Source organism: Bos grunniens, chromosome 10, assembly GCF_055505025.1.
Source record: "Bos grunniens cultivar Pamir isolate PY7600 chromosome 10, Bosgru_T2T1.0, whole genome shotgun sequence".
In the NCBI taxonomy this organism is placed as follows: domain Eukaryota; kingdom Metazoa; phylum Chordata; class Mammalia; order Artiodactyla; family Bovidae; genus Bos; species Bos grunniens.
This window is the reverse complement of record NC_141174.1, coordinates 45,299,001-45,322,620: the sequence shown is the minus strand read 5'-3', so window position 1 is coordinate 45,322,620 and position 23,620 is coordinate 45,299,001. Positions and strand designations below refer to the sequence as shown.

General features: G+C 45.2%; 1 protein-coding gene across 4 annotated transcripts in view; it reads left to right on the top strand.

The window, feature by feature from the left end:
* MYO5C (myosin VC) overlaps positions 1-23,620 on the top strand; it is a 117,837-nt gene that overhangs the window by 42,463 nt on the left and 51,754 nt on the right. For 3 of the 4 annotated variants that reach the window (XR_015134491.1, XM_086320970.1, XM_086320969.1), the window contains exons 10-19: positions 846-1,111; positions 5,259-5,340; positions 7,512-7,652; positions 9,561-9,686; positions 13,144-13,227; positions 15,461-15,595; positions 16,446-16,543; positions 18,141-18,227; positions 18,686-18,797; positions 21,824-22,035. Coding sequence is in view for 3 of the 4 variants with exons in the window: in XM_086320970.1 (XP_086177096.1) it covers positions 846-1,111; positions 5,259-5,340; positions 7,512-7,652; positions 9,561-9,686; positions 13,144-13,227; positions 15,461-15,595; positions 16,446-16,543; positions 18,141-18,227; positions 18,686-18,797; positions 21,824-22,035 (1,343 nt within the window). In the remaining variant the exon portion in view is untranslated. The remainder of the gene's footprint in view (positions 1-845; positions 1,112-5,258; positions 5,341-7,511; positions 7,653-9,560; positions 9,687-13,143; positions 13,228-15,460; positions 15,596-16,445; positions 16,544-18,140; positions 18,228-18,685; positions 18,798-21,823; positions 22,036-23,620) is intronic. The other variant, XM_086320971.1, reaches the window with a different exon arrangement.

The window sequence follows — 23,620 nt, the reverse complement described above, 5'->3', positions numbered from 1 at the left end:
TTGTGATATTGGTCAGAAGGGATGTGGGTGGGCAGTAGGGAGGTGGTAGGACTTTTTAGGTTGTTAGAGCCACTATAACCTGATGCTTTTTAAATGCAGTCATGTGATTTTCCCAATTGACTGAGATGCTGTCTACAGATGAGCCCATCTGGGAAGTTTTCCCTGCCCAAGAGGAATGGTGGTATGCAGTCACATGGGATTGCATCTCCTTGCCTAGTGACAGGGACCCCTAGTTCCTGCTGCCTAAAGCAGGAGCAGACCTTTCCTAGTCTGCTGGCCAGTGGGGCAGCTCTCATGCCCAGGCTTGGGAGAGAAACAAGATTCACTTTGTACATCCAGAAGTCCCCCACCACAGCCCTCACGTTGGCTGGAAAACCACTTCAGTTCAGGGAGCCCACCACGTTCTCCCTGACAACACGCTGAGGTCTCTCCTGGGCCAGACCCCACGCTGGGCAGACCCCAGCTACACAAAGAGTTACAGGGCAAGTGTTGGCTCTGACAGGTGGCCTGGGTGTGATACAAAAGGGCAGAGAGAGGCCTTAAGGCTGTGTCCACAAGCACGGGAGAGGGGGGAGGATTGCTTCTGTGGCCTAAACATCACTACTGACATTCTTTGGCCAGAAGGAAAATCTGGGTAGGGCACAGCCTGGGATCTCCTGGCATCACCACAGCGGTGCCCAGCCTAGGACCAGGTGCAGGCTCCATGCCCCCACGGGCCCTCCTGCTTCACTCCCAGCCCTGGCTCTGTGTTGTGAGGCCTGATTGTGCCTAGATCGAGGGGCACAGCTGAGTGGGCCAGTGCCAGTTTAGATGGCCTGATGGGGCTGTGTCTTTTGTTTCTAAAGGAAGATGATGATCACCTGGAGGTGTTCTGTGAGCTCCTGGGCCTGGAGAGTGGCAGAGTCGCTCAGTGGCTGTGTAATCGCAAGATCGTCACAACCTCCGAGACAGTGGTGAAGCCCATGACCAGGCCCCAGGCTGTCAATGCCAGGGATGCACTGGCCAAAAAGATCTACGCTCACCTGTTTGACTACATTGTGGAGAGAATTAACCAAGCCTTGCAGTTTTCAGGCAAGCAGCACACTTTTATTGGTGTTTTGGACATTTATGGGTAAGATTCTCTTCGGTGAGCTTGTCTTTCCTCATTTAAATGTCAAATGCCTGTTATCTTTAGGTCGTTTTTAGTCTGGTTGTTCTTTTGTGTTTCACATGATCAGGAAGATGGTGTTCTCTGGTTTTGCGTCTATGGATGTTAAGTACAGTCTCCTGGGCTACAGTGTCTTTTGTGGAGGGTGCATTAAAAAAATTCTAAATCAGGAATGGCCAACATGAAGAGTGCATGCCAACTACCATGCTGAGTGGTTTCCATGCACTTTTTTATTCCTTAAACAACCTTATAATTGTCCCCATTTTACAGATAAAACAACCAAGGCTTAGGAAGACTCATTCACGGTTGCGCTGCTGGTGGGAGAACCCAGTACCACGTGAAGATTGCACCCACCTCTGTTTTCCTGCAGAGGCCACATGAAGTGTAGAACCCTGACATGCCTCTCCCACTTGACAGCCCCACAGGCCCTGCGCCTTGCCCGCGAGCACAGGGCCAGAGGCAGGCTCAGACCCGAGCCTTTTACCAACCAGGCCCCTCGTGCCTACATCCTCTTCCGTTCTCGGATCATAGGGGTCATGTGTTTGCCCATTCTCCATGAATTCTGATACATTTGGTGGATCAAGTTACCACACTGGAGGGTTTTTTCTAGCTTCTTTTCTTTGCCCAGTCCTGCTTTTCTGGGTCAGACTCATCCTAAAGACACTTAAAGAATAGAGTAGCCAGAGAGAGTGAGGGAGGGAAGCCCGGCCAGCATGGTGGCCAGCTCTGAGAGGAGTTAGCACTTGGGCTTTTGTTTGTTAGAGGCTGGCCTCAAGCGCCTAACCCCTTCCCCTCCCAGGACCAACCCTGGTTTCTCAGAGCGGGAGGGCAGATTTTCCCAGGGAAGGCATCACGGAGTATTCCACCTGAATTGGCGAGTAGCCCCTCACACCCTGGAGAAAGCAACTCACCCTCCTCCCTTCCCATATGGAGGGGCGAGCTAGCTCTGCTGGCCAGCTGCTACCTGCTGCAGGGTGAGGCAGGCAGAATTTCTACCCAAATATAGAGAAATAGTTATTTTGTATGAAATAGACTCAGGGGTGTTACCTGTTTAACACGGTGGTGGTTTGGTGGTTTAGTCACTAAGTCTTGTCAGACTCTCACAACCCCATGGACTGTAGCCCGCCAGGCTCCTCTGTCCATGGGATTTTCCAGGCAAGAGTACTGGAATGGGTTGCCATCTGGGTTCTAAGTTAATACATGTGACTCCCAATTAATAGTATCTGTCAACAGTTATAAAACTCTTACATTGCTGGGGTAGTCTAGTAAATTATTTACCTTAAAAGTAAGGATTTGAGCAGCCAGTAATCATCTAAGTAGACTTTTACATGGAAATAGTCCTGCTTAATAACAGTCTCTCTCATTGTGATGGAAATAAGTGATTGTTATATTTTTCTCTGTTCTTTTCTGTGTTTTCAAAAATAAATAGCCCTTTATTTTTAAGAATATATTATCTCATTCAAGAACACATATTCATGTGCCAGGAACTGTGTCAGGTGTGATGGGTGAACAGAACAGACATCTGGCCCCTGCCCTGTTGGGACTTAAATTTTAGTGGAGGAAGAGGCCATCAGAGATTGGGGTGGCTCCTGGGAAAGGAATAAGTGGATGGATGTGCCACTGGTTAACCAGGCACCAGGAAGAGAGGGGGCAGCTGAGAATTAGGAGTCAGGAGAACAGCAGGCAGGCATCCACAAAGCTGATAGACCACGGTAATCAGGAATTTGAATTTTTGGCTAAGTGGGCTAACTTTAGACAGGAGGAACTGTAAATTTTTAAGAACTTGTTAGAGTATGTTTTAAATTTAAATTTTAAAATTAAACCCCTCTCTAAACATTTAAATGGTAACATGCTCACTTGTCACCCATGAATTCATTTCACCCTCCAAAAAAGTAAGCTCTCCCCTTTAAATAAGAGTGGTACTGTCTGGAGTGAATCCTTTCATGCCTTTCTCCAGTATGCTCATGGGTGGATTAGCCCTCATTCCTGCACACCTGGAGCTGCTGCGAGAGCTGAGCTCAGGGTGAGCTGGGAATAAGGTGGCCTGAAAGGGAAAGTTACCCTGCATGAAGACAATGAAAGCCCAAGCTGTGAGCCTTGAGATTTCAGCTCCGGACGTCATGGAGGCTTGTGGTTCCCTAGCCAGGCAGATGTTTATGTTCTCTGGACGCCTAGCTGGAAGGGCTTGGGGCCGGGAGTCACACCCCAGGGAGTAAGCACTGCACCACACCCGTTGTATGGCCTGGAGGGTGTCACTGAACCTCAGTTTCTGTGTCTGTAAGATGGGGCCTCTCTCGCAGGGATATCACCAAGGTCAAATGGAAGAAATTATGAATGCATCTTTACAAACCATAAGGATTATTCCGATGTGAACAGGAAAAGGAATGTCACTGATGTTTGACATCCCGCCTCTACCCTAGGAAGTCCTGCCTTTGACCCCAGCTGTGGGATTCAGGGCACAGTGAGGCCCTTCTGCCTCCCCTCCAGGCCCAGCTGTGGCCTGTCTGCAGTGTCCAGCCGGCCGAGCCTCTCGATCACACAGGGCACTAGTGGAATGGGGCTGTCAGGGCTCTGGGTTCTCCTCTTGCTCCATGGACAGTCTGGGACCTTAACCTCCCCAGAAATTCTGTACTGAGCCAAATGGGCTCAGCCACGTGAGACTCCCAGGGGACCCGTGGTTGAAGCTGGCAGGAACCTCTCAGGATTAGAGCAATTAAGAACTAAGGCTTTAGAGTCACCACGAGCTGGGGTCAGATTTCGCGTGTCTGGCACTACTCTCTGATGGTCACCATCTCTTCTGACCGTCACCATCTCTTCTGACCGTCATGTGTAACAGTGGGGTGAGGGCAGCCCCTCACCTAGGGTGGTGTTAGGGTTAAGCGTGGTGATGGGCATCAGCACCAACACCTAAAGTGCTTGGATTCCTCCTGGCAGGAATGCTCCTCTGCCCAGGTGGTGGATCAGGTGCCCCAGTTCTGTTCAGCCTACATCGTGTTTTACTGCTGCTGCTGCTAAGTTGCTTCAGTCGTGTCCGACTCTGTGCGACCCCATAGATGGCAGCCCACCAGGTTCCCCCATCCCTGGGATTCCCCAGGCAAGAACACTGGAGTGGGTTGCTGTTTCCTCCTCCAATGCATAAAAGTGAAAAGTGAAAGGGAAGTCACTCTGTCGTGTCCGACTCTTTGCGACCCCATGGACTGCAGCCTACGAGGCTCCTCCATCCATGGGATTTTCCAGGCAAGAGTACTGGAGTGGGGTGCCATCGCCTTCTCTGACATCGTGTTTTACAGAGTGGGGTAATTCACATAAAAGTCCAGGTTTCTGGATTCTTTGAGAGTCAGGTGACCAGACATCCTGATCTGATTAAGCCATGGCCACAGCTGGCTCGAGCTGAGCAGCAACCATCCTGTAGGGCAGACCTGGTTATCACGGGTCCCACACAGTTCCAGCCACTCTCCATGCTGTTATCTCCCGGCCTTCTCAGCTCCTGGGTCTGCAACTCCGGCGGCAGCCATTGAAAAGTCTGAAGACGGAGGTGGGGCCATGTCTTCCTTGGGCCTGAAGGGGTCTGCTGGGCTGTGACCTTGCTCTTTTCCTCTGAGGACTATGAAAGCGCCCCTCTGGGAGGCAAAACTGTGCTGCCTCTGCCTTCAGCAAGGAGTCGGGGCACAGGAGACAATGTTGCTGTTTTCACTGGGAGCAGAAGTGCTACAGTCAGGTGGACTCATAGCTAAGTCTGACACTGACTGTGTGACCCAGACAAATTTTTGAACTTCTCAGTCTTGTTTCCTCATCTGTGAACTGAGGATAATAAGGCTGATGTCAGTGTTGTTGTACAGATTATGTGATATGCCATATTGTGCACATGCCTACGTTAGTGCCTGCCTCAAGTAGGTGTGTTGTACACACCGGATTCCTTCCTGGGGCAGCCTGGAAAAAAGAGACTTACAAGCTGACTGCTAGGATGGTTAAAACAAGAATTGAAGCATGTTTAAAACTCACAGAAAACATAAAAAACAGTTACACTATTAAAGTTGTGAAGAATACTAACCTATAAGCAAGTATGTATGTCCTTCAAGTTATGTCTTAACTAGTTTAAATTGTATTTCAGTTTTGAAACCTTTGATGTGAACAGCTTTGAACAGTTTTGCATCAATTATGCTAATGAAAAGCTGCAACAGCAGTTTAACCTGGTAGGTGACTTTTTTGCCTTCTTGAAACTAGCTCTCAGCTGTGTCTGTCTGTCTGTCTGTCTGAACAGGGAGCGAGTCGGAGTCTGGCTCTTGGCCTCCTCAAATCTCACCAGCATTAAAGAGTCACATGCTGGCTCACTGCACCATCTTGTGGCTGTTTCTTGAAACTGCACCTTCCCATCCGATGTCATTTTTGTGGAGGCACCTGCCAACGTTTGTTTGAGTTCATTACCTGCCATTCTTGGATACAGACCCATTCCAGCCAGACCAAGTCACTTAGTTTCCTGCAGGCTCTGGTCCTTGTGAGCCTCGGTATCTGCACCTACTCTCTGCCACAACCCGCCTGCCCCTGTCCTTTCCCATCCCTTCCTCTTCACCTGGAGAACTCCTGCTTGTCTTTGAAATTCAGCTTATCCCACACAACTCGTGAGGAAAAGATAGTGTGACATCATAGAGAGCATGAGTTTTTGCTGAAACGGAAGTGGATTTGAGTCTCAGATCTACCACCTCCTTCCCCTGGGGCCTTGGGTTCTCTGAGCCTCAGTTTTCTCATTTTGAAAACGGGTCAGTTGTATTTTCCTAGTATTCTTGTGAAGAGAAGACTTAATATTGAATGATATTCAGTAAATGCTTCTTTGCTTTCTTATTCCTTGCTCCAGAGTTAGTCCATGTATAAGCATTAAATTTCACCCCACATTTGTACTCTGTTATCATTCTCATGGATTCCCTGGAAGTTTAGCATTTAAAATTGAAACTAAGATTTATTCCAAGTGGATATGCTGCATAACTCACCTGAAGTCAAATTGTACATGTGGATCCTGCCCCTCTCTGGACTCCAGGGCCACCTTGCTTCGCAACACACACATTCACCAGAACCTTAGAATGATGCATATGCGAGACACTCTGAAAATAACACATCAGAGGCTGAAATTCCATTCTTTTCTTTTTTTTTTCTGCCTTTCCTCCTCTTCCACTAAATCCTTATTTTTCCCCCTTTGATGTTGTTAGAGTCATCTATCAATAGGCAGATCCTCCTGGGAGGGGTAATGACTTAAAATATAAGCCCTAGTGAGTTCTCTCCTGGCTCCTGTCCCATAAATCTGGCCTCTGCTGGACCCCTGCATCTGAGTAGCCTCTGGGAGGTAAGCCATGACAAAGGGACCCTGCCACCTTCCTCTTTTGGCCTCGGTGTTGTCTATGCTCCCTTCTGTGGTTAAAGCCCCACCCCTGACCCGGTGTCCTGAGCCTTGCATTCACCCAGCCTCTTTGCTCTTACTCCCCTTCCTTGCACAGTGTCCGGCCTCTGAGGAGCCCTGGGCTGAGTCCTGTCTGGGCTCTCCCCTCTAGTTCTGGCCTCTTCAAAGCCATTCCCACCCCCAAACTGAGTTACCTTTCCAGAACCTAAGTCTCGACATGAACTCCATGGGTGCTCATTGTCCCCAGGAAAAGGCCACAGGACTGAGATTCTCTGGGGGTTCTCCACGAATCTGGTCTGGCATGATTTCCCCTCTGCCGTCCTCCGCAGGCCCATCTATCACTCCAGCCATTACCATTGTGTGTTCTCTCTCTCTCTCTAGCTTGTGTGGGCACTGTCCAGTTCCCAGCCACCTGTTGGGCTTCCTTCAGTTCCCAGTGGGATTCTCCCATGGGAGCCTTTCTCCTCGCAACCCCTCCCCCTTCTGCCACCTGCAGCCAGGATGAGCCTGAGCCAGCCCTCTGGGAAGCCTTTCCTGTACCCCTATGGCTCAAACAAGTAATGCACAAAGCTCTTCAAGTTGTTAGCCTCTCACACTGGCGCCACAGCCAGCCCTCTCGGGTGGGCTTGCTCTTAACCCAATCAAAGAGACTGGCTCCATGTTTGACAGCAGCAGTGGCTGAGCAGGGAGAGGCTCCAGGACCGCCTTGAGTGCCAAAGGTGGCAGGCTGGTCCAGAGTTTACACCCCAGGATGTGGGGACCCACTCAGCCTGGGCAGCAAGATGACAACTAGACCCAGGTTAGGACCTCAGCAGCATTGATTGTGGGAAAGGGGAGTGACATGCACCTCGAAGGCTTCCATAAACATTACAAATCAAGTCATGTGCCTACATTTTCCAAATGTTTATGTCCTGTTCTTCAGAAGCACACTCTAATACTCTCTTTTACTTTCTATATTAACTTGTGGATTTCCAGCATGTCTTTAAACTTGAACAAGAAGAGTATATGAAGGAAGACATTCCTTGGACTCTGATAGACTTTTATGACAACCAACCAGTCATTGACCTGATTGAAGCAAAAATGGGCATTTTGGAGTTACTGGATGAAGAATGCTTGGTAACTTTTAAAAATAATTTTCTTTAACTTCAGAGCAATAATAGATGAGCCTATTTCCAAATAGAATTTTTAAAAATCTACATGTAAATTCCTGATTGATCAATTACCAGTTGATTGGCTATTAATTCTGGGACAGCAGTCCATAGCAGGAACCCCAGGAGGCCGGGTAAACCTCCCACCCTCAGCATGTATAGCCCACCCATGGGTAACATGCATGACCTCTTAGGTCATGTCCAGCAGGGAGGAGCCCTTTGAAGCTGTCTCTGGGTGTGTATATAGAGTAGACATGGAAACAGCAAGTGACCACACTCCAGTTGTTAATGACTAACAGGAATTGAGTTTTCTCTTACTTCCTGATTCCATGAGTCATCCACTGGGAGGTACAGCTGAAAAATCAACATCATACAATTGAGAAAAGAGTCTCTAGGAATTTTCCTATTGTTATTACCCTCTGGGAGGAACAACTTTATAGTGAGTCAGCCTAGCAGTGGCCTTCATGGGGCCATAGGAAAAAATAACCCTTAGGACGATATTTGGTCTTTTTGGTTGGAAATTGATATTTTAATGTTTAAACACATTTTTTTTTCCAAAGATTTATCACCCCCTTCCATGCTCAGATGGTAAAGTGTCTTGCTTACAATGTGGAAGACCTGGGTTCAATCCCTGAATCAGGAAGATCCTCTGGAGAAGGAAATGGCAACCCACTCCAGTACTCTTGCCTGGAAAATTCCTTGGACGGAGAAGTGTGGTAGGCTACAGTCCCTGGGGTCGCAAAGAATCAGACACGACTGAACGACTTCACTTGTCCATGATTATAATGTTGAAGACGTACTGGTATTTTCTCCCTATAATTCTCAATTCCATGGTTCTTCTCACAAACCATCCTTTCTGATGCCACCTATGTTTTAGTCCCTGCAGTGATGTAAGATTAAAAGGCAAGCACCAAGGCCAAACATTCTGGGATGATCTACTGGAGGCGGGGTTCAGAGGCCAGTGTGGGCTCTAGGAATATTTGTACCAAATCTACAGAGCTTCCCTGTTGACTCAGATGGTAAAGAATCTCCCTGCAACACAGGAGACCTGTGTTGCATCCCTGGGTTGGGAAGATCCCCTGGAGGAAAAAATGGCTGCCCACTCCAGTATTCTTGCCTGAAGAATCCCATGGACAGGAGGAGCCTGGCGGGCGACAGTCCCTAACATCTCAAAGAGTCGGATTCAACTGAGTGACTAACACTACAGAGATAGTCCCTAGGTGACCAGTGTCACAAAGAAGTTTGCAGATGTCATTTGGACACTATGTAGTATTAGATTCACAGAGTTCAGGCTGAATATAGCTGGTGATAGCTTCAAAATCACCAGTATCAAGAACAAGTTCTGCAACTAGCTTAGTGTAAGTAGTTAAGACCTTAGTTCAAGGAGGGAGTTATTAACTAGGCAGTAAAACAAAAGAAAAATTCTTCCTGAGGCGGGAGATGGAAAGGACTACATTTCGGTGCCAACCTTTCTCCATTCAACCAAGAATAAAAATTGTTTTCACCTAATGGAATTTATGCTACTTTTTCCTGAATCTTTAGACTACTTTGGGAAAAAATATTAAAATACTGCCAGTTTTGCAGAAATAAAATCCTTCATCCTTATATGATTATATCACTGTTTCCTTTTCATTGATAACATCTTGTTCTTCTAAAAGAGCATTGGTAAAATGTCTATTGAAATATCACTGTAAATAATAAGATCAAAGACAGACTCTTGCCTCTATTGCTGTTAAAAAAGGAGCCTCCCATGTCAAGCAGTCCACTTGGAAGTGCAGCTCATCTTGGTTTCTTAGAATTAGCACTTTTCCTCCCCTTAGTTAATCTTTTGTCTCTGGTTGTCTTACTTGCTATTTGGTTTGCTTTTCTCTTCCAGTTACCACATGGGACTGATGAAAACTGGCTTCAAAAGCTGTATAATAATTTTGTCAACAAAAACTCTTTGTTTGAAAAACCCAGAATGTCAAACACCTCCTTTATCATCCAGCACTTTGCAGATAAGGTACAGTGAAAGTCTGGAGCAGAGCTGTCTGCCCACAGCTGTCTAGCTGTCCCCTGGGATGAGCAGGCAAGCCAGGGGCTTTTCTGGTCAGAATTGTCACACTTAGCGTGTGGCTGTGATGAGGAATACTTGTGTGTATGCAAGTGTGTGTGTGTGTGTGTGTGTGTGTGTGTGTGAGACAGTTCTCAATTTGGCTTTATCACATAATACATGAGTTTCGATTATATTTTTTAAAGATAAACGTATTGCCAGTGGACCTCATTTCTGATTTGGGGCTTATTGTAAGTTCATTAACCATTTATCAGTTTATTTTCTCTATGAAATTGTTCTAATCAAGACTGGATAGGGACCTCCCCGGTGGTCCAGTGGCTAAAACTCCATGCTCCCAGTGCGGGGGCCTGGGTTCAGCCCCTGGTCAGGGAACTAGATCTCACATGCCACACATAGAGTTTGTGTGCCACAACTAAGACCCAGCACAGCCAAAATACATTAAACTTTTAAAAAAGACAGAGTAGGTGTTTCCTACACTGAAAGCTATGTCTTGTTTTTGACCCTTTGCTTTTCTATTGTCATAATTTATTTATTACTTTGGTAACATAGATTGACTCAAGATGATGGGTTTTCTAGGTGATCTTTGTTTTCTTTGTATGTCTCCAATTTCTTATGGAAAAATGTTACTTTAATTTCAAAAATTATTTTAAAAAATCAAATTAAAGAAAGCTTAGAAGATGGAAGGATAAGAAGACAATTCACCATAGCCACCTGCCCTAAACATGCTTCCTCATCTTACTTTCCTTCCTCAAGAAAACTCCTGCTGTCTGCTTTATTACCCAGTTGGGTGTTACTCCTGTGGCCTGGCCTGCACCTTGGGATTGTGGGGACAGCCTGGGCTTGTGTGTCCTAGCCACTGATGCTGTGGGTCAGTCTGCTGGTCGTGCCTGGGTGCCCACAGGGGCAGTGGAGGGGACAGCCAGCTGCTCAGCTGTAATAACCTGTGTGGGCAAGAGGAGCGCTGTTAAACATGATCACCTTTTAGTGCTTTAGTTTTTCACATAGGCTCCTGAAGAGATGCTCATGAAACGAGTGTTGATGTAGCAAGTTATATTTTCTAGCTGTCCTTTATAATTTCAGTTGTGATCCCAAGTTAAAAAAAAAAAAGGTATCAGACTTCCTGCAAAGCACATATATGGGATTTACTTCAAGAGACCCTGTCTATAGTACATGGTTTCTGTACATTTAATTCTTGTCATTTGGTACTTCTAAGAGGATCCTCTTAAGAGAGCTAACAACGCTGCATTTTGTGTGGACTGTGGATTGGAGGGAAGAAACCACACATGCCATAGCGTTAGCTTACATTCTCAATTTAATTAGCCAGGAAAATAAAATTATCTTCAGAACAAGGCAGCTGTGCTTAGATACAGTACGTCAGCACACTTTGCCGTGGTCCTCAGAGCCCAGACAGAGACACTCAGCTGCCTGGGACACAGTCCCTGCAGACAGTCTCCTGGGAAAGCTCTCTATTTATTACACCATTGCTTGTTTATCTAGTGGCTCACACACCAGCCTGGAAGAACTTACACAACAGTCCTCTTGCTTTATTCACACGGGTGTATTTACAGCCAGCCAGCGTTCCTGGTTCCTAACCCAAACTGTGCACCAGTAAGGATACTTTCCTCCCCATGGGACAAAGCAGAGTCCTTGTCAGGGGTCCCTGAACACCCTCTCTGCCTCCACATTCCAGCACCCCAAGAGCCTGTTTGTTCACAATTTTTAAAATGTTTTTTTATTTATGAAGAATATCACATTTTAAAATAACAGTCCAGAAATTTGACTACTGTAAATAGTGCTGCAATGAACAACAGGGGTGCAAATATCTTTTTGAATTAGTGTTTTGGTTTTCTTGAGATATATATATACACACACACACACACACACCCCCAGGAGTGGAATTGTTGGACCAAATGGTAATTCTATTTTTAATTTTTTGAGTAAACTCCATACTGTTTTCCATAGTGGCTGCACCAATCTGCATGCCCACTGACAGTACACGAGTGTTCTCTTTTCCCCACATCCTTACCAACACTTGTTATTTGTTGTCCTTTCAATGATAGCTATTCTGACAGGTGTGAGGTTTATCTCACTGTGGCTTTGATTTGGATTTCTCCAGTGATTAGTAGCCCTGAGTATCTTTTCATGTGCCTGGTGACCATCTGTTTGTCTTTGAAAAAATATCTATTCAGATTCTCTGCTCATTTTTGAAATAGGATTCTTTTTTTGTAGTTGAGTTATCTAAGTTCTTGTATTTTGGATATTAATCCCTTTTCAGATATATCATTCACAAATAACTTCTCCATTCTGTAGGTGGCCTTTTTGTTTTGTTGATAGTTTCCTTTGCTGTGTAAAAACTTCTTAGTTTGGTGTAGCCCGATTTATTTTTGCTTTTGTTTCCCTGGTCTGAGGAAACATATCCCCCAAAGTATTACTAAGACCAATGTCAAAGAGCATGCTACCTGTGTTCTCTTTTACAAGTTTTATGTTTTCAGGTCTTACATTTAAATTTTAATCCATTTTGAATTTATTTTTGTGCATGATGTGGGAGTAGTCCAGTTTGATTATTTTACATGTAGCTGTCCAGTTTCCCCAACACCACTTACCGGAGAGGCTGTCTTTTCCCCACCGTATGCTCTTGCCTCCTTTGTCATAGATTAATTGTCTATAAAAGTGTGGGTTCGTTTCTGGGCTCTCTGCTCTGTTATATTGATTTATGTGTCTGTCTTTATGCCAGTGCCATACTGTTTTGATGACTGTAGCTTTGTCACTAACTAGAGATTTGAATATTTAAGGAGCCACTCTGGCTATTTTGTTGTTACAGATTCAAGAAGCCTATGAATCAGAAAGGGCTTCATGGAGGGTTTTTCTAAACCAAACTCTAACCCACTGTAAATCTGACTCTAAGGGTTTTGTGCCTTGGAAAGCTGTGTGGTCAGCTGGTCAGTTTTTCTTTTCTTTCTACCACATTAATGCTGATTCAGGAAGACATTTCTGTTTGAACTCAGAGGATACCACTGAGCTTTTCTGCTCCTCCTGGTGACTTCAAAGGCAAAGAGAACCCTAAGTGAGGTCTTCGTTTATTAATTGCACATATAACAGGGAACAGTCACCCACCTGTGGCCAGTGGAAACTAACAGGTGAGTGTAGGTGAGTGTAGAGTGGCCAGTGAGAAGTCCAGGCAGTGGGAGAACACAGTGCTTCCCATCAGATGACACAGCCCCAGCTTTCCAAGATTTCTATAATATAATAAGGTTGCTGAGACAAACAGAAACTGGATCTCTTTTTAAAACATTGCTTTTATAGCCCCTTCATTAATCTTTCTTAAAAAAAAAAAAGAAAAGAAACTTGTGGTACTTAGATGCTTTCAGCTTTTGCCTCTTTGGAAATAATGCCTTTGTTTGCATAGGTAGAGTATAAATGTGAAGGCTTCCTTGAGAAGAACAGAGATACCGTCTATGACATGCTGGTTGAAATCCTGAGAGCAAGCAAGGTTTGTAAAGTACTAAAGGGTAATTGATGTTATTCATTGTGTACTTGACATGGACCTAGATGTGTATCAAGAGAAAGAAACATGTGCATGTTACCTGTCTTGTAACAATAAATTGTAGCTTCTACATAGAAAAAATCATCCTCATTAGTATAGTGATGAGCATTTTTTTTTAATTTTAGAGAGCTTTTTAAAATATAATTTAAAACTATTTTGTGCCAGTACAATATATTAATTTTACAAATCTAAAATTTTATCTACTCTTAAAGTATTTGCAAAAACCATACATCCTTCTTCAGCTTTATTGCACACTATAAGAAAATACTAATTTTTAAATTAGAAAATATAAAAATGCTTTCAATATAGAAGAGACAATCTAATTTTAAAGACAATACTGTATAAGAATGTCTACCCAGAAAACAAAAAACTTTCACAGGATACCAAGCTGGCCAGATGCTTCAGAAGATCCAGTACTAGTCCAAGATACTTAATCCCAGCTGTATCGTCCTTCTTCATTAGAAATCTAGATGCCACTCAAGGTGGTTTCATATATAAACAAAAAATGACCATTTTAGAATTGGCACTAAAATATGTTTCTAGCTTCTGAAAGCATTCAAATTTTTACTACATGCAAAATCAAAAATCAAATGTGCCGATGATAGAGAGGAAGGACAGTGAAGATGATCATTTAAAAAGTCATTCACACTTTATACCTTCACTCACAGATATTTATAGGGCACCTACCATACACCAAGCACGGTCCTAGACTCTGGGGAAACAGCAGTAAACAAGACAGATAGGGTTCCTGACCTCAAGGAGCTCACATCGCACAGGGAGCAACCTACCTCCCAGATGAGAGCAATTCGTGGAAGGCAGTGCTAAGTAAGTGCTCAAGGAAACCAAAGCAAGGCAGGATGCTGCTCTGCGAACGTGGGCTCCTTGAATCCATGGTACCATGTGCTGAAGTGTCACCGTAAGAGTAACTTCTGGCTTTTTCTTTTCCTCCTTAAACATTTTTCTCAATTTAAGAATTTTAAGAACTCAAATTCTTAAAGTTTGAGAATAAGGATGTTTCATCCACAGTCCTTCATTTTTTGTGAAGATTTGATTATCATACTTATTTTCCTTGTTTTTGAAGGTCCCTTGTCCTTTGTTAATGCTCAGGTGTTTTGACAGTTTCCTAAATAAGCCTGAGCACTTCCCCTAATGGTCATAAATAAATCACAGGCCATGGAAACTTCAGTTATTAAAATTGATCTATGACAGAGAATTCAATGTAGAAATAGTCTGTATTTTGTGTACCAAATTAGTTGACGTAATTCACCGATTGTATGTATACTCACCCCAGGCCAGCTTGGGGTCCAGCATGCTGAATTCCTCAAGAGGGATTCAGATTGCCATGAAGCACAGATGGGTCTCTCCACTAAACCCACAAGCTATCAGAGGCCTGGGAATTTCGCATTTACTTGTTCCATGGGGGCTACAGGATACATCAGGCAAGAATTCTCCCCCAGAGGAGATTCTCAATGTCTGATTTAAAAGAAGAAAACATAAGGTCTTCTCTAAGAGATAAGGCATTTAAAGGAAAAAGTGATGCAGAGTAGAAAGTAGTTCTTAAAAAAAGGTACAGATTAAAGATTAAGATAACTCAGAGGAAGTTGGAATTAATACATGCTGGGATACCAGGAAAGGTATTCTGAAGGGAGTGGGGCTGAAAATATTATAATAGAACCTTAAATAATGGGTAGGGTTTAGATAGCATCACCAACTCATTGGACATGAATTTGAGCAAATTCTAGGAGACGGTGGAAGACAGAGGAACCTGGCAGGCTGCAGTCCATGTGGTCACAAAGAGTCCAGCACAACTTAGTGACTGAACAACAGTTAAATCTGTGGGGCTGAGAATGTGAGGTTAGGAGGGAAGAGGTTCCAAGTGCAGAAGCAACATGAGCCAAGGCACAGAAGGAGGAAGATTATCTCGTTTTCTGACTGGTGGAGCGATACCCACATACAGATATTCACATGGTTTCCTTCCTGCTCTCATTCCTGGGAAAGAAACCATCAGGCATCCCCAGTGAGGGCGATCCCCTTGTGGAACTGAAATTTGGCCCGGATTGTTACTTTACCCACCACTGGTTTAGACAGGTTGGGATTATGTTGACCTTTTCCTCGATTATACCAGCTGAGGACTGTGGGCAAACACTTTTGACATTAAAACCCTCTCTGTTCTTCCTAGTTTCATCTCTGTGCCAACTTTTTTCAAGAAAATCCAGTTCCTTCTTCCCCATTTGGTTCAGCAATCACAGTGAAATCTGCAAAGCCAGTCATCAAGCCAAACAACAAGCATTTCCGGAGCACCGTGGGGAGCAAGGTACCCAGAGAGTGGCTGAGGGCCCAGCCAGGCTGAGGGCAGGATCAGGGCTGGGTGGGACCATTCTGGGCCTGGACACTGTGCTGTGCTCAGTTGTATCTGATTCTTTGTAACCCTTTGGACTATAGCCTGCTAGGCTCCTCTCTCCATGAGATTCTCCAGGCAAGAATACTGGCGTGGGTTGCCACACCCTCCTCCTGGGGATCTTCCAGACCCAGGGATCGAACCCATGTCTCTTATGTCTCCCGCACTGGCACGCAGATTCTTTACCATTGCATTACCTAGGAAGCCATGGACATGGACACTGGCACTGGGCTTCTTCAAATCTAATATAAATGCAAAGAAGAGTAGTAGTTCATCGTCATGGTGCCTCCACCTCTAAGGCTACACACACCTGAGCAAACTGTATGTTTGCACAATAACCTGCCTCACTAAGCCCTTGGCTGTTGGGGAGTATTGGACAGAGAACTCCTCTGTCCGTAACAGCAGGATATGCTGAGATAAACCCAGTCATAGACTAAAACCTTTCATAATAGATGTTTATGCATGAATTTCATTTTTCCTCTTCTTGAGTAACTTATCAAGGTTGAACCTCTTTTTTTAACTTTCTATTTTATACTGGAGTATGGCTGATTAACAATCTTGTGATAGTTTCAGATGAACAGCAAGGGGACCCAGCCATACATATACATGTATCCATTCTCCCCCAAACTCCCCTCCCATCCAGACTGCCACGGGACATTGAGTAGAGTTGCCTGTGCTATACAGTAGAGGCCCCTTTTTTCTTTTAACCTTCATCTAAGCGTTATTATATTCAGGGCAATGTTTGTCGCCTGACCTTGTTTCCTAGTTCCGCAGCTCTCTGTACTTGCTCATGGAGACACTCAACGCCACCACTCCCCACTATGTCCGATGCATTAAGCCAAATGATGAGAAACTGCCCTTTGAGTAAGTGTTCTGCAACAGAGGAGGGTGGGGGCAAACACCGAGAAAGCCGTCTCTGTCATGATGTTGGAGAATTTGCTTATAATTGTCTAGAACTTTACTATTTCTGGGTTTTTAAATGATTCAAAACAAGTCTGCCCTCTACATCTAGTATTAGTTCAACCCCTCTGGCTAAGCCGGCTCATCTCCGGGATTAAGCAAAGGGGCTAGATTGAAAGAATTATTCTACGGCTAGGGCTTATGCAACTGAGAAAGCCAGAACATTTTCCTTGATGGTGAGAATTTGTATGTGTTTGCAGGAGAAAGGCTGTAGAGGGGTCTGAAGTTTTGCCTTCAAACCTGGCATGAGGTCTTAGGCTTATTGTCTGGGGCCCCAAGAGGAAGACCCGAACCCACGAGTAGAAGTTACAGAGGGTCTCTTAGGTGACTCGAGCTGAGAGGCACCTTAGGGGCTGCACTGTCCTGTGTCTGGGGTCCTCAGAGGGTCAGACCTAGGCCAGAGGGCCACCTGGGGAGTGTCTTGTACAGGGAACATAGCAATGTGTAGGTGCTAGGATGGGGAACTTGGATGTTTCTCTCACTCTGGTTGTCGTTTCCCCACAAAGCTGCTCCTGCCATCTTGGTCAGAATCAGCTGCTCCCAGAGGAGATGCTTTCAGTTCTTCCCAGTTGAGAATAATGTTTGCTGGGGGTTTATCATACAGGGCCTTTATTATGTGGAAGTAGGTTCCCTCTTTACCACTTTCTGGAGAATTTTTATAATAAATGAATGTTGAATTTTGTTGAAAGCCTTTTCTGCATCTGTTAAGATTAGCATATGGTTTTTTGGAGCCCTCTAAATGATCATACTATAAAGAGTAAAACAGATGTTAAAAAGTTAGTTTGAGGTAAATATTTTGAAAGTCAAATTACTGGAATTAAGTTACTGTGTATCTACCAAAAACTTTTAAACATTTATTCATTTGAATCTAAAAACTGAAGCAGATTTCCGTGATCTATTTCTCCTAAATGTTGGTTATTTATTAATTGTTTTCTTACAATAATTTAAAGTTTTTTATCAAGACATAAAATATTTTTAAAATGTTGTGGTTCAAAATTGTAGTAAGTACAGAACAACAGTTTGGATGTAGACCTAGGGAATACATTCCTCTTAGTCCAAGTGATGGCATACCATCATAACGAAGAATGGTAGATTAAAGAAGTTATATATTTATGCAAGTATATATATTCTGCTTCATATTTATTATTTTAATAACCTAAATTTCAATAGTTTACTTTTAATTGGAACTATTCTCAAATATCATACATTCTTCAACTATTAATTCACACTGGATAGTCTTTAGAAAGCTGATTTGAAACTCCAAAAAAAAGAAACAATCAACTGGTCCTTTCCGTGTCCTCCGTGTGGCTTCTGAACTGTTCCACAGAGGTGCTACCCTCAATGACATCCAACACGTATTTATCAAGTATCTGCTGGGTTTGGGGGTCAGACAGGCAGATCCTGGTCCCCAGGAGCTCACAGTCGGGGCAGGTCTGCTACACTGTTTATGGGCCTGTTTGTCAACTATGATGATTTAATACATGATCAAATCGTCCTTAAGGTTTGACTCCAAAAGAATTGTTCAGCAGCTGCGAGCCTGTGGCGTCTTAGAAACGATTCGCATTAGTGCCCAGAGCTACCCTTCTAGGTATGTTGTCAGCTCCTCATTTGGGGGGAAGAGTGCCCAACTTCAGGTCTGTGCTGAGAACCAAGGGAGGAACTGCCTTGTGTTCCGGCAGATCTGTCCATAAGATATCCCACCATGCCGTGGGAAGGCAGAGAGGGTGATAGACGGGCAGCATGGTAGACAGAGGCCACTGTCCCCACCCACCACCCCATCTGTCCTAGTGAGGGTCACCTGCTACCCCCCCAGGGCTCCTGGGACAGCGGTCTGGAGTGGGCAGGGGAGACAGTTGTTGAAGTGGAGCATTAACAGAAGTCATCCGGGGAGCACACAAGTGTGCTCAGGTGAGGCTTGGGCGGTGTCCCAGCATCTCTGGGTCAAAGGTCAAGGCCCCCCAAACAGTGGCAAGTAAGCCTGTGGGGTCCACAGACAGCATGTGCTTTCCTCCAGCCTGCCTCCTCAGGTCTGCCTTGGTTTTCCAGGTGGACATACATTGAGTTCTACAGCCGCTATGGGGTCCTCATGACCAAGCAGGAGCTTTCATTCAGTGATAAGAAGGAAGTGTGCAAATTGGTCTTACACCGGCTCATCCAGGTCAGTCCTCCTTCCTGGAATCAAGGGCTCCTAAGCACTTGCCTCATCTTTGCCTGTGTCTTGGGGCCATAAATGTCATGAATGCCTGGGAAGAAAGAAGATGTGCCCGAGTGTCTGTGTGCTAAGGAGGTCAGAGCAGACTTACTCATGGAGCATCATCTCCCAACAGCAGGACTCATCTTCAGGGTCCCTCCCCTACCCCACCAAGTCCTCCTGTCCTGCTGGACTCTCCTGCAACCCAGCGACTTCTGTGGGCCTAACTTATGTTACACATTCAGCTACATAGTCATTAAGCCAGGTCGTGGCTCTCAGTGTGGATTTAGAAGGTTGCTGAAGCCATGAGTTTTGACAGAAAAGAGATGGGGAAAGTAGCTCTGATGGCCAGGAGAGGAGTGGTGTCCAGTGCAGTTCAGTCACTCAGTTGTGCCTGAAAATGGACTGCAACATGCCAGGCCTCCCTGTCCATCACCAACTCCTGGAGTTTACCCAAACCCAAGTCCATTGAGTCGGTGATGCCATCCAACCATCTCACCCTCTGTCGTCCCCTCCTCCTGCCCTCAATCCCTCCCAGCAGCAGGGTCTTTTCCAAAGAGTCAGCTCTTTGCATCAGGTGGCCAAAGTATTGGAGTTTCAGCTTCATCATCAGTCCTTCCAATGAATACCCAGGACTGATCTCCTTTAGGATGGACTGGTTAGATCTCCTTGCAGTCCAAGGGAGTCTCAAGAGTCTTCTCCAACACCACAGTTCAAAAGCATCAATTCTTTGGTGCTCAGCTTTCTTTATACTCCAACTCTCACATCCATATATGACCACTGGAAAAACCATAGCCTTGACTAGACGGACCTTTGTTGACAAAGCAATGTCTCTGCTTTTCAATATGCTATCTAGGTTGGTCATAACTTTCCTTCCAAGGAGTAAACGTCTTTTAATTTCATGGCTGCAGTCACCATTTGCAGTGATTTTGGAGCCCCAAAAAATAAAGTCTGACACTGTTTCCACTGTTTCCCCATCTATTTGCCGTGAAATGATGGGACCAGATGCCATGATCTTTGTTTTCTGAATGTTGAGCTTTAAGCCAACTTTTTCACTCTCCTCTTTCACTTTCATCAACAGGCTCTTTAGTTCTTCTTCACTTTCTGCCATAAGGGTGGTGTCATCTGCATATCTGAGTTTATTGATATTTCTCCCGGCAATCTTGACTCCAGCTTGTGCTTCCTCCAGCCCAGCGTTTCTCATGATGTACTCTGCATAGAAGTTAAATAAGCAGGGTGACAATATACAGCCTTGATGTACTCCTTTTCCTATTTGGAACCAATCTGTTGTTCCATGTCCAGTTCTAACTGTTGCTTCCTGACCTGCATAGAGGTTTCTCAAGAGGCAGATTAGGTGGTCTGGTATTCCCATCTCTTTCAGAATTTTCCACAGTTTATTGTGATCCACACAGTCAAAGGCTTTGGCGTAGTCAATAAAGCAGAATTAGATGTTTTTCTGGAACTCTCTTGCTTTTTTGATGATCCACCAGATGTTGAAAATTTGATCTCTGGTTCCTCTGTCTTTTCTAAGACCAGCTTAAATATCTGGAAGTTCACGGTTCATGTATTGCTGAAGTCTGGCTTGGAGAATTTTGAGCATTACTTTGCTAGCATGTGAGATGAGTGCAATTGTGTGGTAGTTTGAGCATTCTTTGGCATTGCCTTTCTTTGGGATTGGAATGAAAACTGACCTTTTGCAGTCCTGTGGCCACTGCTAAGTTTTCCAAATTTGCTGGCATATTGAGTGCAGCACTTTCACAGCATCATCTTTCAGAATTAGGAATAGCTCAACTGGAATTTCATCACCTCCACTAGCTTTGTTCGTAGTGATGCTTTCTAAGGCCCACTTGACTTCACATTCCAGGATGTCTGGCTCTAGGTCAGTGATCACACCATCGTGATTATCTGGGTCATGAAGATCTTTTTTGTACAGTTCTTCTGTGTATTCTTGCCACCTGTTTTTAATATCATCTGCTTCTGTTAGGTCCATACCATTTCTGTCCTTTATCAAGCCCATCTTTGCATGAAATGTTCCCTTAGTATCTCTAATTTTCTTGAAGAGATCTCTAGTCTTTCCCATTCTATTGTTTTCCTCTATTTCTTTGCAGTGATCACTGAGGAAGGCTTTCTTATCTCTTCTTGCCATTCTTTGGAACTCTGCATTCAAATGGATATATCTTTGCTTTTCTCCTTTGCTTCTCTTCTTTTCACAGCTATTTGTAAGGCCTCCCCAGACAGCCATTTTGCTTTTTTGCATTTCTTTTTCATGGCGATGGTCTTAATCCCTGTCTCCTGTACAATGTCACGAACCTCTGTCCATAGTTCATCAGGCAGTCTGTCTATCAGATCTAGTCCCTTAAATCTATTTCTTCCAGTGTATAGTCATAAGGGATTTGATTTAGGTCATACCTGAATGGTCTAGTGTTTTCACCATTTTCTTCAACTTTAGTCTGAATTTGGCAATAAGGAGTTCATGATCTGAGCCACAGTCAGCTCCTGGTCTTGTTTTTGCTGACTGTATAGAGCTTCTCCATCTTTGGCTGCAAAAATCAGTCTGATTTCGGTGTTGGCCTTCTGGCGATGTCCATGTAGAGACTCTTCTCTCGTTTTGTTGGAAGATTGATGAAGAGACGCCAAATGAAGACAGAAATGAAGCCTTTCCAGGCACCTCTGCCCTTCTGTGAAAACCACCTATAAGTGGCTGGAGCTCCCCAGCAGCCCAGTTGAAAATCACCCACAATACAAACATCCCCTCTCACCCTCACCCCACAGACACAACCCTCACCCTCCTGTCCACTTCTTCTTCCAAAGAGTCTTTAAACAAAAAAGGCAAAACATAAACTTCCAGGTCACAATCAGTTTTCCTCTTTATGTCAAAGAACAGAGATGTCAAAATAACAATATGGGTGGTGTGTTTGGATCTCTAAACATCTTTTCCAAATACTGTAGAAAATTTGACAGTTTGTTCTGATTATGTCATTTTTCTCTTCCAGGATTCTAATCAGTACCAGTTTGGTAAAACCAAAATTTTCTTCAGAGCAGGGCAAGTGGCTTATTTAGAAAAACTCCGGTTGGATAAACTGAGGCAGGGTTGTATTGCGATACAAAAGCACGTCCGTGGCTGGCTCCAGAGAAAAAAATTCCTCAGAGAGAGACAAGCGGCCCTGATCATCCAGCAGTACTTCCGGGGTCAGAAAACCATGAGGTATGTTGAAACCAGGAGTGAAAATTGGGTACGTGTTAGTCGCTCAGTCATGTCCAACTCATTGAGACCCCATGATCTGTAGCTTGCCAGGCTCCTCTGTCCATGGAATTCTTCAGGCAATTGGAAATTGGATAGCTATTCCCTTCTCCAGATCTGCCAGACCCAGGGATCAAACCTGGGTCTCCTGCATTGCAGGCAGATTCTTTACCCTCGGAATTGGAATCAAGAAAACTTGAGCAACTGTACGACTTTCTTCCCTATCACCCCCAGGGCCTCTTTTCTCCCAGGACCCAGGTGCAGATGTGTGTGTGGGTACACAGGTGGCTGTGAGCCTCAAGAGCAGACGGGTGTGTCCTTGGGGGCAGGTGGCGCTGACTCTGCGTACTGTCCCCACATGGCAGAGGTGGCAACCAAGACCTTGATGAGAGAAAGCCCCGATCAGGGTGTTGCTGAAGAGGGCCAGAATTCCTGGTGAGACCAGGTAGAGAGGCTGAGCCGCTAGTCCTTGGGAACTGAAAATGCCTAAGGGTGATCAGGGTCCAAGTGAAGCTTCTGAATAAGGACACCACTGACCAACCTAACTTGCAGGTAGTGGGGCCAGACCACGCCTGAGAGATCGTGGCAAGGCTCTGCCCACAAGCAATGAGTCCCCTGGGTAGGGCTGCCCGAGTGGAGGACACAGCCATCCCACCCCTCTGTGAGCGCTCCCAAGAGGCCGTCCTGGGATGGCCAGCGAGACGAGCATCCTTCCTGGATGGCACTGTGAGCATCTCCGTGTCTGCCCAGCCTCCCTCCTTCCCTTGCTGTGACGGTAGTAGGAGAGCCAGGTTTTTAAAGATAGGCTGTGTAGCTCAGGTTCCCTCATCCTGAGCCTTATGCCTGACCTCCAGCAGTATCTGGGCTCCTCCACGTGACTGACACACCACAGCCTTCATCTCAGCCCACCCCAAACTGGGCTTGCCATTCCACCACCCTGCCCCTACCTCCTGACCCACGCTCCCCTAGGCAACCATCTTACATACACTTACAGTCAGTCTCGCTTTCCCTCTCAAGCCTCTGGTTTCAGTTAATTGCAGGAGTCCCCAGGGCAGGAAAGTCCAGAGTTACTGTCTTCCCCAAACTCATGCTTCCTCCATTTGCCTCCTGTGTCTGTCCTGCTTATTTCATTCCACACCCCTGCCCTGCATGGAGCCTTCATTATCATTTGTGTTTCACTCTATAGCACAGCCCTCTACCCGCTGCCTCTCCTTCCTGACTTCTAAAGCAGCGCCTCAGAGAGCCCCTGCTCCTGCCTCTCATGCTTGCAGTGGCCCCTGTTTCCCAGAGAAGGGCACTCAGCCTTTGACCTGGTACTCATGGGTCCCCATGGCTTGGATGGAGCCATAAGCACAGACGCTCTGAGAGGACAGGGATGATACTTGCCTGGTTGCCTCTGCATCCATATCTAGGACCCAGCACAGTGAGTGGCACATAGTACATGTTCAGTAAGTACATATTTTGATAACAAACAGTCCCCATCTATTTTTTCTCACCTCACTAACTACCAGTTTTCTCCATGTATCTTATATTCTGGCAACTCCAAACA